Genomic DNA, 19,636 nt, shown 5'->3' on the forward strand with positions numbered 1-19,636 from the left:
AGAGAGGTGGTGAACTTGTTTTTTTAATATATAATTTACCAAAAGAAGGCTGGAGAGACATTGTAACCTTGAAAAGGTCGCCGATAGTCAGTGTCTCCCAGAAGTGGACGAGGACAGCGTGCTGGCGAGTCCTGCTGTTCCGGGTGGTGACCCCGCTCCTGCCGAGGCCGCCCCCCTCTCCTTCACCTCCCCCTTCTTTGACATTTTAAAAGCCTCGGTCAGATCAGTCTCTGTAAGAGTCTTGGAGCCCATGCTGACGCTTGCTGTCTGAGTGGGACCTGCGGCCGTGGGCGTGTCCTCCCCGTGTCTAAGGACCGACGGGGTCAGTGGTCACGGTCTGTGTTCGGTGTCCGTCAGAGTTTCTACCGTATCTTTGGAGCCATGTTACCATCTTTACAGAAGTATCCGGTCCCTCAGGATCGATCCAGTGGCCAAAATCTTTACAAAGGGCCTGTTCCCATCTTACTGTGAGGATATCTGTGCATTACTCGTTTCTGTTAGGAATTTAAGCAAGATGGCTTCATCTCGTTGTAACTACATTCTCACAGAGTGAATCAGTAAGTTTCCACTACCAGATTGGAAAAAAAAGAAGAAACTGACAACAAATAGATTATTGTGGCAAAACATGCGCTTATGGCTGATTCTTCAGAGGAAGTAGATGGCAGCTTCTCCAAGCCTCTTCCTGGAAAACCTTCCCGGGAGGATGTCAGGGGCTGGCCTGCCCTTGACCTCAGAGCTCGGAGCAGCCCCGTCCTTCCTCAGGTCAGCAGCTCCCATCGGGTGGTCTCGTACTCACGCTTGCTGCTGCTGCGAAGTCGCTTCAGTCGTGTCGGACTCTGCGACCCCACAGATGGCAGCCCACCAGGCTCCCCTGTCCCCGGGATTCTCCAGGCGAGAACACTGGAGTGGGCTGCCATTTCCTTCTCCAGTGCATGGAAGCTTAGTAGCATCCCAACTAGGCATTTGTGCCATTTTCTTTTGTAATATTGTGAGTTAAAATGCAAAGAAATTCAGTGCAGTAAAGAGGAGAACCTGTCTTCTGAGGGACTTAGTTATTGAGTGTCTCAGCCGTATGAATGTTTTGACACTTGCAGCTCAAGTTCAGCTGAACCCTGCTGCATTCAGTAACGACAGCTCGCGGCACCTAGAGTGAGGAGTGTGTGCCTGCTTTATCGTCAGAGTCCTCTCCACGAGATCCCGGGCACACTCGGAACATTTAGACGCCTGGGGCGCATTCCGTTCCCACTGACTGTTTGCTCTTTCCAAATGAGCCCATATTTTGTTTCTACCTTTTTCCAGACTGAAATCCTTATTCAGACTGTTCGCCTGACAGTCACTTGCTCTTTGCAAACCTGCAACTTCCTGGAGAGCATGTGGAACCTGGTGTAGACTGCTTGCTGGAAGCAACGATATCTCCTAGTGCTAATGAGAGTCTTCACTCTCACTTTTGGGGTCAGATAAATCCCCGCTTATAGTATATAAAGACTTGTCTTGATAACTTCAGCAACAGTGTCTGAGTGACTGACAGCTGAATCTGGTAATAATAAATGGTAATTCATTAATTTTGTTGTGATTGTTTCAATGTCTTTTATGACTTAAATGCGTGTACACGTCTCTTTTTTTTAAGATTTTTCTCACAATTGGATTTCATTTTAAAATGCACTTTAAGGAAGTAGATGTCTATTTTAAATAACACTGAAATGCTTTTTGTGTGTCAAATCCAAGTTATTCAAATGGTATTCCATTTTGTTGAGTCTTTTGATCTTTGGGGCTTATTATAGCAGTCTATTTTTACAGAAATAGAAATAATTCAACAGCATAAGAGTCCTACCTTTTTTCCCTTCAAAAAATGCATCTTAAGTAGGTCTTTATTGACAGATCTCGCTTGTTGCCTTTGACGGCTGTAAAGTCATGGGGATGGATGGTGGGGGTGAATCTGATACCCGAGTGGTAGTTACAAGGTCAGTTTCGCTGATTAAAGTCTGACTCAAATTTTGAAGCCGACGATTAGAGTAGTTTATCTGATGTTTTCCTCGGATCATGGAAACCTACAAGCCCTGCCTCTCTCCACCATGGGCAGCGGCTGTGTCTCTGGGCACCTTCCTCCCTGTGGGCAGCAGGCTATGTCTCCGGGCTCTGTCCACCACAGGCGGCAGCTGTGTCTCCGGGCACCTTCCTCCCTGTGGGCAGTGGCTGTGTCTCCAGGCTCTCTCCACCACGGGCAGTGACTGAGTCTCCGGGCTCCTTCCTCCCTGTGGAAGGACGGGTGTGTGTTTAGACCCCCCGTGTCCATGTGTGGAAAGCTGGCTGGACGCTGCCTGCCCACTGCAGAGCCCCGTCAGGCTGTCCTGGGTCGGGGCTCTGGACTGGATGAATGGGGGAGGGTGTCAGTCACGGGGAGCTGAGGTCAGGGGCCCTGGCTCCAGCCCAGAGCTGCCCATGGGCCCCGTGCCGCCCCGAACCCACGGTCGCCCCCTCCCTGCCTTTTGCTTCCAGCCCCCAGGAAGGCTGATCCTTTCTCTTCCTCCTGTTTCCAGCTGGGTCATCCTCAAAGCTCCCTGCCCTGAGAGTCTCCCAGGGAGTTTCCAGACCCTGCTCCTCCTGCCTGTGACGTGTGGGACCCCCGGGCAGTGGTCCCTGAAGCTTGGCCAGGATGCCTGTTTGCGGACCCGCGCGTCTCTGAGATCCTGGCCTCAGCCTTTCTCCTCCTTCCTCCCTTCCTCCTCCACAGCTCGGCCCCAGCCCCACCAGCCCCAGCCTCTCCCTGCGGCTCCTATGTCCCCAGGCCCAGAGAAGTCCTGGGGCTCCGTGTGGAGTTTCTCTCCCCTGTTGCCAGCCTCAGGGTGGATCTACTCATCCCGTGAATCTGTTGATGCCAGGGAAGCCCTGTGTCCTCAAAGACAAAGTTCCCTTCTTTGTGTCCCAAATTAAAATAATTTGGATCTTTCCTTGGAAATCGGCATCACACCTGATGGCAGTATCAGTTCACAAGAAGTGACGGAAGCCGTCATTTCCGAGGAGGTAGGACTCATGACAGCGTAGACATCCCGCCCCTCGACTCTTCCGCTGACGATGCCTCCTGGGTGGACAGAGCTCGGCCTCGGAGGTGGACAGAGCTTGACCATCCAAGGTGGATAGAGCCAGGCCGCCGAGGTGGACAGAGCTCGGCTCTCCGGGGTGGACAGAGCTCAGCCCTCCGGGGTGGACAGAGCTCGACCCTCCGGGGTGGACAGAGCTCAGCCCTCTGGGGTGGACAGAGCTCGGCCCTCCGGGGTGGACAGAACCTGGCCTCTGGGGTGGACAGAGCCTGGCTTCTGGGGTGGACAGAGCCCGGCCTCCGAGGTGGACAGAGCTTGGCCTCCGGGGTGGATAGAACTCGGCCACCCACAAACACGATGGTCTCTGAGTTTGCTCCGTGTTCATTTTTATTTTTCTGTCAGCTTTCAGTCAACGAGGCAGGTGGATTTTCAGCTGATGCCGATGTTCATTTGAACTCAGAGGTTTACGGAAAGCGGGTGGGCGCGCGTTGTCAGGAGCCCCGGAGGTGTGGTCCCTGCAACGCTGCCCTCTCCCCAGGCCCCCGTCCCTCCGCCCGGGGCCATGTGCATCACCCTCAGCGGGTGCTTGGCCGGAGAGCGTTCAGCCGGAGTGCGTGTGACGGTTTCTCCCACGTAGTTTTGCTTTTTGTGCCTTGTTAGGAAAGCCTTCCTAAGCCAAGAATATATTTATTGAAATCTTCAATTCATCTTTAGCACACCTGGAATAGAGTAAGGGTCCAGCTTACAGCTTCCTCTTGGAGTTCATCGTTGTCCCGATGGTGTTTATTTTTCGTTCCTCACCGTCAGCGACGCCCGCCAGCACCCGAGGGACTCCTGCTGGGCTCTCCTGTGTTCTTGTGGTCGTTTTTCCAAACTCTGTGTCATTTCCCCCCACAATTTCAATTATTATAAATCGACAGTGCTGTATTCCTTCAAGGACAAGATGCAGTGAACACCAACATACCCTGCTGTTTCATGTACGACTAGGAAGAGTAAGGCTGCCAACGAAATGTTGAAAGAATATCCTTTGTAATGCACTCCTTGACTTCATAGACGCTAAATTATAAACAAAAATCCATGTTAGAACCAGTGGCAAACCTCCCACCACTTCCTTTCTGGCAGCGCTGCAGCTGCTGCTGGCCTTGTTTTCCCTTTAATCAGGGTCTTTCTGTCAAGGTCTAGACTGATTCACGTTCTGGGTGGAATACAGAGACTGTGTAGACCAGTTTGGGGACAGTTTCCCATCCACAGGCGTTTCTCTATTTAATCAGTATTTCTTTGGTATTTTTCAATGAAGGATTAAATTTTCTCATTTTAAGTACGCATGTTGTTTTGCATATTCTTGAATATCTAATGATTTAGGGGGAGAAATATTCTCAATTTTTTTTCTCCTGGTTCTATTGTATAAAGGCATGAGTCATACTGATAGAGTTCACTTTTATCCATCCGTATTTCTAGACGTTCATAATTTCTCAGATGTCTGTACGTTTCTCTGGTCTTATTTATGGACATTATTATCATCTGTGAATATTGTTAATGTTGTAAATTGTTTATGCCCTTAGGAGTCTTTTTCCCTACCTCAAGGTGGGCAAAGGTAAACCGAGAAGTTTGAACCCCAGCAGGGCACTGAGAATTCTAGCATCTCACCTTCTAGAGTGACGTTTACTGAGAGGTTGCAACCAGCCTCTCTGTTACAGACTCACAAAATTAGTGAGCATCTCTCTCAGCCTCCAGGAGGAAGTTTTCCATGTTCAACACAGAATCACCGATGCTCTGAGTCTCATTTAGAGGTTTCCTGGAAGGTCGGGGAAGGTACCTTTTATTAGAAGGCTTCGTTGTGAATGACGTTTGTCAGGTGTCTTTCGAGGCTTGTTTGCGATCCTGCAAGAGTCTCCGTGCTCTGAGCTGTGGTGTGGGGGCTCCCAGGAGCCCCATCCTCCCGCCCGGGTTGTCCTGCCCCACCTCCATCTCGGGCTGGGCGTGTGTCCACAGCCCTGGGCAGGAGTGACGATGCTGACTTACAGAAAAAGCGGCCCCAATTTTGGGCAGGCTCTTCCTCTCTCGGGTCAGCCTTTCGGGGACGCCTGCTGTGAGCGGCCAGGGGGAGGCGGCCTGGGCGCAGCCCAAGGTCTGCTGCTGGCAGCGTGGGAGCAGCTGGGGGCCAACCTGCCACCCGAGCCGACTCCCACTCGACTGCCGTCCCCACGACTGACTGCGGCCGCAGGAGGCCCACAGAGAGGCGCCAGGCAGGCCCCTCCAGATCCCAGGAGCCCTGAGGTTTGGGGGGTCTCACTAGGCCCTGGTGGGTGAGTGTTACGCAGAGTAAATGACACTGACATTCAGGTGAAAAGCTACATTCCCTTCCTTGTTCATTGCTCAAGACGTATTTTCATTTTTATATTTTTCTGTGTCTGGTTTGATAATATTTTCTTTAGGATGTTTGCATTTATGTTCAAGAAGGTGATAGATAAGTTAATTTACTTTGTTACAACTTCCTTGCTGGGTTTTTGTGTCCAGCTTCGCTTGGGTTTATACAAGTTAAATGGTGTTCCTTTTTAGTTTTTCCTCAAAGACGGTGAATTTTTTTTTCTTGAAATATGTGGAATTCACTGATGAAGCTGTGTAGCCCTAGAGTTTACTTTGTAAAAGAATTCTAACGGTGGATTCAGCTTTTAAAACAAATGTAGTAATATTTGCATAAAAACGGTGATGAACAAGAGTAACCGGGTGGGTGTGGCTGTTTCAATAAAACTTTATTCACAAAAACAGGCCCTTGGCTACCCTGAGATTAGATCAATTTTCAACAGCTTTTTAAAAATAAAAATGCATTGAAAGATGTAAATATTCTCTGAAACACCATTTCAAAGAGCTGTAACTTCATTATCCATTCAAAATACATTCTTATTTCCACTGTGATTTTTAAAAAATTTTTTATGGTTTCTTATTCATTTATTTATTTAATTGGAGGCTAATTACTTTATAATATTGTGGTGGTTTTTGCCATCCATTGACATGAATCAGCCACGGGTGTACGTGTGTCCCCCATCCCAAAACCCCTCCCACCTCCTCCCATCCCATCCCTCAGGGTCGTCCCAGAGCACCGGCTTTGCGGGCCCTGTTTCATGTGTCAAACTTGGACTGGCGATCTGTTTCACATATGGTAACATACATGTTTCAGTGCTATTTTCTCAAATCATCCCACCCTCGCCTTCTCCCACAGAATCCAAAAGTCTGCTCTTTACATCTGTGTCTCTTTTGCTGCCTCACATACAGGATCATCATTACCATCTTTCTAAATTCCATATATATGCGTTAGTATACTGTATTGGTGTTTTTCTTCCTGACTTACTTCACTCTGAATAATAGGCTCCAGTTTGATCCACCTCATTAGAACTGATTCAAATGTATTCTTTTTAATGGCTGAGTAATACTCCATTGTGTATATGTACCACAGCTTTCTTATCCATTCATCTGCTGATGGACATCTAGGTTGTTTCCATGTCCTGGCTATTATAAACAGTGCTGCGATGAACATTGGGGTACACGTGTCTCTTTCAATTCTGGTTTCCTCCGTGTGTATGCCCACCAGTGGGATTGCTGGATCATAAGGCAGTTCTATTTCCAGTTTTTTAAGGAATCTCCACACTGTTCTCCATAGTGGCTGTACTAGTTTGCATTCCCACCAACAGTGTAAGAGGGTTCCCTTTTCTCCACACCCTCTCCAGCATTTATTGCTTGTAGACTTTTGGATCGCAGCCATTCTGACCTGCGTGAGATGGTACCTCATAGTGGTTTTGACTTGCATTTCTCTGATACTGAGTGATGTTGAGCATCTTTTCATGTGTCTGTTAGCCATCTGTATGTCTTCTTTGGAGAAATGTCTGTTTAGTTCTTTGGCCCATTTTTTGATTGGGTTGTTTATGTTCTGGTATACATAAGCTGCTTGTATGTTTTAGAGATTAGTTCTTTATCAGTTGCTTCATTTGCTATTACTTTCTCCCATTCTGAAGGCTGTCTTTTCACCTTGCTTATAGTTTCCTTAGTTGTGCAAAACATTTTAAGTTTAATCAGGTCCCATTTGCTTATTTTTGCTTTTATTTGCATTACTCTGGGAGGTGGGTCATAGAGGACCCTGCTGTGATTTGTGTCCGAGAGCGTGATTCTTGCACCTTTGGCCTGTGGAGGTTTAGACGTTTATTAATTTCATTGAGAAGGAGCTTTGGTGTTCTCTTTAGATGCTCACTTTCCGCTGTAGAGAATGTGAGGACACAGTCCTCAGTGAATCACAACCAGTGAACCTGACCCTGTGAAAAAATTTCATATTGGAGTATTTTAAAAAATTTTTTATTTAGTCGCTAAGTCATGTCTGACTCGTTTGCGACCCCATGAACTGTAGCCCACCAGGCTCCTCTGTCCATGGGACTTTCCAGGCACGAATACTAGGGTGGGCTGCCATTTCCCTCTCCAGGTCCCTCCTGACCCGGGGTGGAGCCCACGTCTCGCGCACTTGCAGGCAGTCTTGGCCGCTGAGCCCCCCGCGCAGCCCCAGGTTCCAGAGCAGCTGCCTCACGCGTTGTGTGTGTTCGGGAAACAGCAAAGTGCTTCGGTTTCCCGTCTAGATCACTGAGAGATACTGGGTTATAGTTCCCTGAACAGCAGTCTCCGTTGGTTATCTACTGTATATACAGCAATGTTAGTGATATATAATGCCGTTTTGATCCGAGACATGTATTAAATATTCTGTTTTTATCTGCAGTGAAGGTCTTTTAGCAGGAATCTCAATCCCACTCAGTTATTGTAAGAGGAACTCACACCGCATTACCGTTTCTTTGTTCTCAGTGTGCAGTTCCTTCAGCAGGAAAAGCTCTGTGTTGACCATGGATCGGCGTCCACCGCCCTGCCCTCGGGCTCCGTGTGTCCCACTCTTTCTGCTCCAGCCTCACTCCCACCGGCGCTCAGCTGCCGGGGCCTGGTCGGTGCTGAGCCCCCCAGGGCCCCGGCCGGCGCTCAGCCCCCTGGGCCTGGCTGGGGCTCTGCAGGCCCTGGGACTGTCCTCTGGTCCTGGGCAGTGGACCAGACCCCGACGGCCTCGCCGAGCATCCTACCTGCCCTCTCCCTTCCCCCAGGTGCCAGGCTGTGTCCGAGGCCGTGCTGGCCAAAGCTCTGTGCAGGCCCCGGGGGGATGGGGTGGCTGTTCAGTGGTCTCCCGTGACCTGTGCCGCCCACTGACCAGGCCCCGCTCAGCCTGGGGCACGTCTGACTCCACACGGAGGAGTCAACTTCTCTAGTTTATCCGGGATGACTTTCTGACTCATCCATTCTTCACTTGCTAAAAACATGTTTTATACAAATCCTATAAAAACTGATCAGGAAGAAATATTTTAAAAATCCCACGATTTTGTTGAACTGTGGTGTTGGAAGAGACTCCTGAGAGTCCCTTGGGCTGCAAGGAGATCCAACCAGTCCATCCTAAAGGAGATCAGTCCTGAATATTCATTAGAAGGACTAATGCTGAAGATGAAACTCCAATACTTTGGCCACCTGATGTGAAGAACTGACTCCTTAGAAAAGATCCTGATGCTGGGAAAGATTGAGGGCAGGTGGAGAAGGGGACGACAGAGGATGAGATGGTTGGATGGCATCACGGACTCAATGGACATGAGTTTGGGTAGACTCCAGGAGTTGGCGATGGACAGGGAGGCCTGGTGTGCTGCAGTCCATGGGGTCGCAAAGAGTCAGACACGACTGAGCGACTGAACTGAACTGAATCAAAGCCTTGTTAGACGTGTGGGTGTGTGGTGAACACACAGCTTTTTTCAGACTCAGGCGCATTTCGCCAGGGCCCCTGCTCTCTGCCCTCATGCCTCCCACCTCTGCTCTGTTTCAGACTAAAACTGGGATCGCCTTGTTGCACGATGAAGTGTCTGGCCACGCCTATGACGTCCGCCTGAAGCTGACGAAAGAGGTACTGACAATTCAGAAACAGGATGTCATCTGTGTTAGTGGCAGCGGTCCCAGTGCAAACGTAAGTGCCTCCGTGTCTGCAGCCCCAGGGCTTGTCTAGACCATGTCACGCGGATCCGCAAGAGGGGCTCCCGGGGGTCCTGCGGGACATGGCCGGATGGACCTCAGCCCTGTCCAGGTGCCCACGTTGCTGCAGAGCAAAGTACCTTTCCAAGTTCATATTGTTTCCTCTCTCGGTGGCTTTCTTAATTTCTTTATTAATATATTTTCCTTGAGGAGCTTTATATTAAAAACATCCCCAGACAGCACACCATGAGACTGAGCATATTCTCATGGGAAACTAGAAAGCTGTGATGAGCAAGTTCGTCTCCTTCCTGAAGGAGTAAGAACTCCAGGGTTTCTGCCCGGAACCACAGGCAGAGAAAGTACAGCATGTGCTCTTCAGCGTCCACCTGTCCTTGCCTCCATGGATGCAAATAGAGTTTTCACATAAAGCTTGGTCCTTCTTGGCTTCAGTTATAAGTGAAATGTTCTTAAAGGTAAGAAACATGTATTGGATGTTTTAGAATATTGAATAAAGATTAGGAAATAATGGTTTTTCAAGTTTTATCTCCAAATTTAACTTGAGACTACTGCAGATGATGTATTAAATATATAACACGTTATATTTGAAGTTTCCTATTTTCCTCCCAGTGGGCTTAAGTGGCTATGGATACATTCTGGAAGAATTCTGAAAGTACCCCAAGGTCTGCCATCCCCAGGTGGGCTGGCTCTTCTAGGGGCACTGGAGACCCCTTGTTTGTGGGATTTCTGAGTCCTTGTAACCTTTACCACAGAGATGATGTGGGCAGGATGCTTCCACCTGGTCTGTCCACAGTCCTGTGGTCAGTGTGCTGTCATCAGGGCGCGCCATGACCTTGCCTCCATGTCCTCACATGCATGTCTCCCCCTGGACGGCGTCCTCCTCCTTCTGTCCTGGAGCCCAAGGCTGTCCCCCCACCCAGGTCCTGCCCCCGTTCTGGCTGCGGGCCTCGGTTGAGGGCATCCCCTGCACATCCAGGGTGGTGGAGCCTCACAGTGAGGGTGGGAGACAGGACGCTCCCCCTGGATCCTCAGGCCCTGGTTCTGCATCTCAAGGACACCCCCCACCCTGCCCCATGGATCCTGCAAAGCCGCCTCCTCTAGCTCTTAGAAGAGTCCCTAGGAGCCAAGAGTGCCCCTCTCCAACAGGCGGGGCGGCCTCCTGCTCAGCTGCACAAGACCTTCCCTTTGCTGATTATCTTCTGCGTGTTCTCAGGACCATGGGTCGTGGGTGGAGAGGGATCAGGAGGAAGCAGTCAGGGTGATTCTGTAACCACTTAAAAGTGTCACCTTTCTTAATGGTGAATTTGAAATCAGTAGAAAGTTTCAGATAAGTTATAGTAAAAACAGGTAACGTTTCTGTACTATATTGTCCAGTTCAGTCGTGTCTGACTCTTTGCAACCCCATGGATTGCAGCTCACCAGGTCTCCCTGTCCACCAACTCCCAGAGTCCACTCAAACTCTTGTCCGTTGAGTTGGTGATGCCATCCAACCTTCTCATCCTCTGTCGTCCCCTTCTCCTCCTGCCTTCAATCTTTCCCAGCATCAGGGTCTTTTCACATGAGTCAGTTCTTCGCATCAGGTGGCCAAAGTATTGGAGTTTCAGCTTCAGCATCAGTCCTTACAATGAACATTCAGGACTGATCTCCTTTAGGATGGATTGGTTGGATCTCCTTGCAGTCCAAGGGACTCTCAAGAGTCTTCTCCATCACCACAGTTCAAAAGCATCAATTCTTCAGCGCTCAGCCTTCTTCACAGTCCAACTCTCACATCCATACATGACCACTGGAAAAACCATAGCCATGACTAGATGGACCTTGGTCAGCAAAGTAATGTCTCTGCTTTTCAATATGCTGTCTAGGTTGGTCATAGCTTTTCTGTTTCCACTGTTTCCCCGTCTATTTTCCATGAAGTGACGGGACGAGATGCCATGATCTTCATTTTTTGAATGTTGAGTTCTAAACTAGCTTTTTCACTCTCCTCTTTCACTTTCATCAAGAGGCTCTTTGATCCCTCTTCACTTTCTGCCATCTGCATGTCTGAGGTTATTGGTATTTCTCCCGGCAATCTTGATTCCAGCTTGTGCTTCATCCAGCCCGGCATTTCTCATGATGTAGTCTGCACATAAGTTAAATAGCAGGGTGACAATATACAACCTTGATGTACTCCTTCCCCAATTTGGAACCAATCTGTTGTTTCATTTCTGGTTCTAACTGTTGCTTCTTGACCTGCATACAGATTCCTGTGTATTGTCCAAGAAAAATAAATTATACTTTTTAGAATTCATTGTCAGATTCTCTGCCCAAGGTTACCTTCTTGATGAAAATTATTGGTTCCTTCATAAGAAAAATGGGTGTATGTTCGTAAATTTATGTTTATGGTTTCAAGTGATTTATTGGTGCCTGAAGCTTGATGTTGGAATTGCCTGCTGTATATCAAAGGGTGGTTTCCGAGGTTATGTTGTCAGCCTCCTGGCTCCATCTTTACTGATCTCTGCTGCTTCCAGAGGAAGCCTCATTTGTAGGAAAGGAGTGAAATATTCTTGAATCGACGTGTGTATCTGGGCTGGGTAATTGTGAGGTGGACTCAGAGGACGTTTTTGGACCAAGAAGAACATGTTCAGCTCCTGAGATCAGAATGCCTTCTCTACACCAGACTCAGAATCCCACTGGAATTCAATCCCACTGATTGGAGAAACAGTTGAAACCTGTGTTCTTCACAAATAAAACTAAAACTAAAAATAAAACTAACTTTGACCTGAGAATTTATCATGTGTTTGGAGAATGAAAAAGACAACTTCCAGCAACAGTCATGGCTATTTCTACAGATCATGCAGCACCTCTGGGGGTGTCAGGACACAGTGATTCTCTTATGTTCATATTGCTGAGTGTTTCAATGTTAACCTCCAACAGGAAACCTGATGGAGAGCACTTATTTTCCATCATCTAAAATTACTCTGAGTTGCAGGAGAGGGAGATGGAATAATTATTCCCCAGCTGATCAGCAGCAGAAATGAGTGTGGATTTCACACCTCACTGAACCCTGAGTCCCTGTGTGGGTCCCAGGAGATGAAAAACGCATCACTGGATTCAACACACACTTACTGCGTCTCCCCGTCCGTGACTGATGCTGAAGCTCCAATACTTTGGTCACTTGATGGGCAGAACCAACTCTTAGGAAAAGACACTGATGCTGGGAAAGATCGAGGGCAGGAGGAGAAGCGGATGACAGAGGATGAGATGGTTGGATGGCCTCACCGACTCAATGGACATGAACTTGAGTAAACTCTGGAAGATGGTGAAGGACAGGGAGGCCTGGCATGCTGCAGTCCCCGGGGTTGTAAAGAGTCGGACACGACTGAGCATCTGAACAACACCACCACCCATGTGAGGTCAGGCAGGGGTCGGCTTGTCACTGGGGCCGCAAGGCCTGTCAGAGTCTAAGGGCAGACACCCCACTCCTGCGGGGGTGGCTCACACTGGTGCTTTCAATTCCAAGGTCAGCTTTCTTAACAGAAATAATGCTGCTGACTGATCCTTACATTTCGAGCTCTGTTGTCAGTGGGAGGCTCATGCTTGCTTCACAACCAACAGGCTCTGTGACGAGCACTTGCTCACAAGTGAGACTGGAGGGGATCTGGTTCTCTTGGAACCTGACCCAGTTGCACTGAGCTTTACACCTTGGGTTGCACTTACACTCTGTATTGTCTGTTTGAGAAAACAGGATTAAGGAGTAGACCTCTATTAGTGTTCGTGAAACTGCTGAAAAAATAAGCACTGTATCTGTTCTGGGTGGATGTTCTTATCAGGAAAGAGGGAGAGAAAGCTGAGTTTACCCTTTTATAAAACCCACAGATTCTCAGACCTGCTGATTCAACATCAGAGTCTAGAATTGGCGATTTTATATTTCATTTGTATTCCTGTCTCTTCCAATCAACATGGCACGCCGAATAGTTAAATCTCTGGGTTTTCTGTCCTTTATCGAGCCCACAGAAATGGTATGGACCTAACAGAAGAGGTGGCAAGAATACACAGAAGAACTGTATAAAAAAGATCTTCACGACCCAGATAATCACGATGGTGTGATCACTGACCTAGAGCCAGACATCCTGGATTGTGAAGTCAAGTGGGCCTTAGAAAGCATCACTACGAACAAAGCTAGTGGAGGTGATGGAATTCCAGTGGAGCTATTTCAAATCCTGAAAGATGATGCTGTGAAAGTGCTGCACTCAATATGTCAGCAAATTTGGAAAACTCAGCAGTGGCCACAGGACTGGAAAAGTTTTTATTCCAGTCCCAAAGAAAGGCAATGCCAAAGAATGCTCAAACTACCGAACAATTGCACTCATCTCACATGCTAGTAAAGTAATGCTCAAAATTCTCCAAGCCAGGCTTCAGCAAATACGTGAACCGTGAACTTCCAGATGTTCAAGCTGATTTTAGAAAAGGCAGAGGAACCAGAGACCAAATGGCCAACATCCGCTGGATCATCGAAAAAGCAAGAGAGTTCTAGGAAAATATCTATTTCTGCCTTATTGACTATGCCAAAGCCTTTGACTGTTTGGATCACAGTAAACTTTGGAAAATTCTGAAAGAGATGGGAACACCAGACCACATGACCTGTCTCTTGAGAAACCTATATGCAGGTCAGGAAGCAACAGTTAGAACTGGACATGGAACAACAGACTGGTTCCAAATAAGAAAAGGAGTTATGTTAAGGCTGGATATTGTCACCCTGCTTATTTAACTTCTATGCAGAGTACATCATGAGAAACCGTGGGCTGGAAGAAGCACAAGCTGGAATCAAGATTGCTGGGAGAAATATCAATAACCTCAGATATGCAGATGACACCACCCTTATGGCAGAAAGGAAAGAGGAACTAAAAAGCCTCTTGATGAAATTGAAACTGGAGAGTGAAAACGTTGGCTTAAAGCTCAACATTCAGAAAACGAAGATCATGGCATCCGGTCCCATCACTTCATGGGAAATAGATGGGGAAACAGTGGAAACAGTGTCAGACTTTATTTTTCTGGGGTCCAAAATCACTGCAGGTGGTGATTGCAGCCATGAAATTAAAAGACGCTTACTCCTTGGCAGGAAAGTTATGGCCAACCTAGATAGCATGTTCAAAAGCAGAGATATTACTTTGCCAACTAGTCAAGGCTATGGTTTTTACAGTGGTCATGTATGGATGTGAGAGTTGTATTGTGAAGAAAGCTGAGCACCAAAGAATTGATGCATTTGAACTGTGGTGTTGGAGAAGACTCTTGAGAGTCCCTTGGACTGCAAGGAGATCCAACCAGTCCATCCTAAAGGAGATCAGTCCTGAGTGTTCTTTGGAAGGACTGATGCTGAAACTGAAATTCCAGTACTTTGGCCACCTCATGCGAAGAGCTGACTCATTGGAAAAGACTCTGATGCTGGGAGGGATTGGGGGCAGGAGGAAAAGGGGACGACAGAGGGTGAGATGGCTGGGTGGCATCACCGACTGGATTCACATGAGTTTGGGTGGACTCCGGGAGTTGGTGATGGACAGGGAGACCTGGCGTGCTGCAGTTCATGGGGTCGCAAAGAGTCAGACACAACTGAGCGACTGAACTGACTGACTGGGTTTTCTAATTGTCTCCTAAAGAGAGAATGTGCTTTGCCATATGAAGAAGCTGGCTTGTTATGTTTCAGACTTTTTGTTTAGATTGCTTTATGTTTATGGTTGTGTCTGTACATTTGACTTATTTTATTTTTCTAAATTGTAAGATTACATTTGTGGCTTGAATGAATGCAGTGATGGAGTAAAAAGTAGTGACAGGAAGAAAGAATTGAAAAGATGTCTGTGTTGTATCTGGCACTTTAAGTCATCGCACATTTATGGCTGAAATGTATTTTAGAGAACTCCATACCTTCGGTTTGGGAAGAAACGGCAGAAGTTGTTGGTGAGCTCACAGGGTTCATTACAGGGTTGCGGCAGCACGTAGCTGCTGCTCTGCTGCCTGAGGATCTAGTGCTGCCTGTCACTTCTCAAGGTCGCACCCAGAGCAGCGAGAGGAGAGAAGGGCAGGCGGCGTGAGACACTGGCAATTCTGGTGACAGTTCACCGTGTGAGCCCAGCTGGACCAGTCCCTGGACTGGTGTTTGCTGCCCAGCTTGAGCTGGGCAACGTGGGAGAGTGGACCTCAGGAGGAGGCCCTGGGCTGAACCAGGGGAAACGACTGACCGGAGTCCATCCACCCAGAGGGAGGAGGTCCCAAGTCACACGGGGAGAGAGTGAGCTTGAAGACAGTGCCCCCCGCGAAAGAATTCTTGCCTGGCCAGCATTGGCTTCTGAAGGAGGAGGGACAAAGCCAGGCAAACGCCCCTGAGGACACTCATCCCGACCGCCCCTCACTCGGGTCTCGTGCTGTGGTTCACGCTTCCCGTGCGGCCTGAAGATCCTCCTGCTGAAAATGCGGTTAGGTGGTGTCAGGTTCAGGGGGCCCTGGTGCACGCAGGCCTGGTGCAGGCCTTCTGGAGGAACATGCACGCTCTCCACCGGGGCCTGAGAGGACTCCCAGTCCGGGTTCTCGCCAGGGAAGAAAGCCAGTGCGAGCGGAGGTGCAGAGGTGGGTCTGCAGAGACGTTGAGCTGTGAGAGCCAAGTGCATCACGTGAAGGGCGTGTGTTCATTGTGTCTGAAGACTAAACAGAAGGTTCTAACAGTCTGACAAAGGAAGGAGAGATTGTATACAGCGATCCAGCCTTTGTGAAACCAGCAAAAGCGAATAAAGAAAATAAATGAAATTGGAATCTCAGTGTACCAGTTAGATAACATCTGGAAACAAAAAGCCAGAGCTGCAAAGTAGATCTAAAGAAATCTCAGGAATGAAAACCACGAGCTGGAGAAGACAGGTGAGTGGTTAGGGGGCCCTGGCGCAGCAAGGGAGCTGGCGGTTGTAGTGATGGAGACGCAGAGGGCAGATGGGGCACGGGAGCCAGGACCCGACACCGGCGAGCCCTGAGTTGGTGGAGGACATGGGTCTGGGACCCCCAAAGGCCCCGGGGGACACTTGCTCTCCCTGTCCGTCCCCCGAAGGCCCTGGGGGACACCTGCTCTCCCCGTCCATCCCCCGAAGGCCCTGGGGGACACCTGCTCTCCCCGTCTGTCCCCCGAAGGCCCTGGGGGACACCTGCTCTCCCCGTCCGTCCCCCGAAGGCCCTGGGGGACACCTGCTCTCCCCGTCCGTCCCCCGAAGGCCCTGGGGACACCCTCTCCCCTCCCATCCCCCCGTCCCTGGGGGACAAGGCCCGCCCCGCCCCGAAGGCCCTGGGGACACCTGCCCATCTCCCGTCCGTGGGGACACCCCCCTGCTCCTCTGGCCCATGATGAGGGACCTCAGGCAGGTCCTGGGGCGTCTGCTCCTATTTCTCTTCTGAAATCGCTTGTGTCCTATGTGCTTGGCCTTCTTCACAGGTTTTGTCCAGCTCGTATCACAGATCTACAGAGTGATCAGAGAAATTAGAATCGGGCCCAGAACCTTTCTCTCTGTGTTCTGGGCACTTTGTATGCTGGCCCCGAGCCAACCTCAAGGCTTGTGATTGACTGGCTTACTTTGAGTTGGGAGAAACCCTGCTTTGTGGCAATCACCAGCTAGCCCTGTACACGTGCTGTTGAGGAGTCAGTCCTGTTTGAAGTCTGCATGTCTTAGAAGGGCCACCGCCCTTTTCCTTGGGTGGGTCATTTCCAGAAGAATTGTTTCCACAGGCAAGGACTGGTGATAGTTGGGGGGGCCTGCGTGTAAATGGGTCCAAAAGACACAGAAGGGGTCCTGGAAAGCAGGGGTCGGTCCTGAGGGGGGACCTGGGCACCGTCTGTGGGTAGAGGCTGGAGCTGAGGGTTTAACAGTCTCACGATCTCTGAGGAGGGCGGGCAGCGTTTTCGCAACAAGTGGAGGATGGATTGTCAGCGAGTTCTTAGGAATTTCCCAGCTGCCGGGACATCGGCGACTCTGACTCTTGTGGAATTTGCCCTGGTCCTGGCCCTCAGCACCGTGCATTCGCCCAGTAAATGTGTGTGGACTCAATCCATAGTCTTCTTCTCTTCAACAAGGACAGATTGGCTTTGAGAACATGAAAACCTTGAGATACTGAATGTGTGTGTGTGTGCTTAGTCATGTCCGACTCTTGCAACCCCATGGACTGTAGCCAGGCAGCCTCCTCTGTCCACAGATTCTCCAGGCAAGAACCCTGGAGTGGGTTGCCATTTCTTCCTCCAGGTGATCTTCCCGACTCAGGGATTGAACCTGCATCTCCTGCATTGTGGGCAGATTCTTTGCCACTGAGCCATCTGGGAAGCCCACAAAGAATGAATAGATGGGCCAAATTCATTATAAAAGTTTACACTGTGATTTAGCTTAAGGATAGAATAAATAATGGTTTATATGTGTTTGTGTGAGTGTGCATATAAGTGTGCAAATAAGACACAAAAATTTGTCTTTCAGTGAAACTTTAAGTAAGTAAAATCATAATAGCAAAGTGTTTTGCATAGTCTACTAAACATTTTATAATTTTTTCCTTTAATTATGTAATTTTTCAACATTTGAAAAGTAGTAAGCAGAACCCTAAGTAATTACCCTCCATATTGGCCATATGCCAGCGTATTTGCTGTGAATCTCTCCAATTTTTACAGAAATTATCAAAGCAATGTGCATCCTTTTTATTATTCCCATTGCTACTTTTGGAGGTGAACATGCTTCCTACACCACTTCATCAATCCTTGGCCAACCCTGTTCACTGACAAATAGTCAGTTTAGACCAAATACACACCTTACATGTTGGAACACTTGAGAGGTGGTGTGACTGACTCGTCAGCCACGGCAGGGTTAGTCTTGGCTTCTCGTCAGCACTGGCAGCTTTAAATTGGGTCAGGACGTGAAATGATGGATCGTTCACAAGTTAGCATCGATTACTTGACGACTGATCTGAAAATGGTGAGCTGTGCAGAGCAGCACGGTGCGCAGGCAGCCTCTTTGGGGGTCAGGGGAGATGACAGACTTTAGAAACGGAGGGCTGAGCATGCGCTCTGTAGCCTCCCCATCTGCTGCCTGGGAACGGGGCCTCCATCCCTCAGAGCCAGAACGGGGTGAGATGACCGACTTTGCAGGAGCTCGGGGTGGATCTTAAACCAGCACGGTACGGCTGTTTCTTACCAGGCCGTCTGTTTCCCTGTAGCTCTGCCAAGTGCAGGTTTGAAATGGTGCTGTTGCTGCAGTGATTAGGCAGCTCCCCTTTGGAAATATAAATGGCTACTGAAGTTTTTTAAAATTTTTAAATTCAAGGATAATTGCTTTACAGAATTATGTTGGTTTCTGCCAAACATCAGCATGAATCATCCATAGGTATACATATGTCCCCCATATGTCTGAAGTTTTAATAAAGAAGTTAATGTATACATTTTGCATTCACTTTCTGATTGTCCATTTTAACCTAAACTGGGCTTGTTTTCTACATTTTTTAAAGCACAGAACTGTTACGCTTCGCAGACAGCCTGTGGGCGGCCTGGGCCTGAGCATAAAGGTATGAATGCATTGCTTTTCCCCCGACGCTTCCCTGTGAAGGTCCCCAATCCGTCTTCACTGCACCCCTGTGCCTGTCTTCCAGGGCGGCGTGGAACACGGCGTCCCTGTGGTCATATCGAAGATATTCAGAGACCTCGCAGGTAAAAGCAGCCGCATGACCGTGTGTGCATGGCCGCAGTTTGGAGTATAGAGCTCTGTTTTCAGCGGGAAGATAGCCGCTGTGTGTGTCGCCTGGCCATCCGCCTGCCGTCTTATTTCACAGCTGTCTGCGTTCTCATCCCCGATCCCACCAGCCCTTAAGAGAGATACTGACCCACAGTGTGGCATCACGTTGACCCCAGGAGACACGGACACGGCAGTGATTTCTCAGGAAAGACAGACCTCTGGTGGGTGCAGTGAAAGGAGGGTCAGTGTGACGAGGTTCGGGTGTAAAATCGCGTCACAGCCATGGGGCCAGGCAGGGAGGCCGCTGGCCGTGGTGCTGAAACGGCGATGATGGCTTTGGGAAGAGCTGCCTCTCCCGGGAGGTCAGAGTGTGAGGGTGAGAGCGAGTGAGTACTGGGCAGGTGGCTTTCCATCAAAGTGCATATTTTTCTGATAAACTCACTTCATGGCACTTTCTAATCCAGCTCTTCCGGGCTCCTCTGCCCCCTGGGCCGCCCATCTGCCCTTTCTATAAGGTCCTTCCTGCAGGTCTAGGAGGTGATCCCGCCTGACCCGGGCAGACGGACACCTGGCCCCGAACGTGAAGCCCACGTTGTCGAGGGCCAGCCTGAGTGTTGAAGGGGATGAGGTCAAGGGCCAGGGTGTTGACAGGTCCTGGATGAGATTCCTGGACTCCTAGGCTGGGGGAACAAGTGACGCTTTCCCCCAGGACGCTCAGACCTGGTCCACATCAGCAGGGGGCCTGCTGGCACAGCCTGGTGACCTCGGGCCTCATGCTCCCAGAGGTCTCACGGTCCTGTTTTCCTGCAGGGACTGTTCATGGTGAGGTGAAGCCCCCAT

At 49.2% G+C, this 19,636-nt stretch overlaps 1 protein-coding gene across 1 annotated transcript in view; it reads left to right on the forward strand.

Moving 5' to 3' along the window:
• The window catches only part of SNTG2 (syntrophin gamma 2), a 118,463-nt gene that overhangs the window by 35,486 nt on the left and 63,341 nt on the right, over window positions 1-19,636 (forward strand). Inside the window, 3 exon segments of the mRNA XM_070376064.1 lie at window positions 8,926-9,063; window positions 18,573-18,629; window positions 18,714-18,771. Of these exon segments, the coding sequence (XP_070232165.1) occupies window positions 8,926-9,063; window positions 18,573-18,629; window positions 18,714-18,771 (253 nt within the window).

This window comes from Bos mutus, chromosome 8 (genome assembly GCF_027580195.1).
Source record: "Bos mutus isolate GX-2022 chromosome 8, NWIPB_WYAK_1.1, whole genome shotgun sequence".
Classification (NCBI taxonomy): domain Eukaryota; kingdom Metazoa; phylum Chordata; class Mammalia; order Artiodactyla; family Bovidae; genus Bos; species Bos mutus.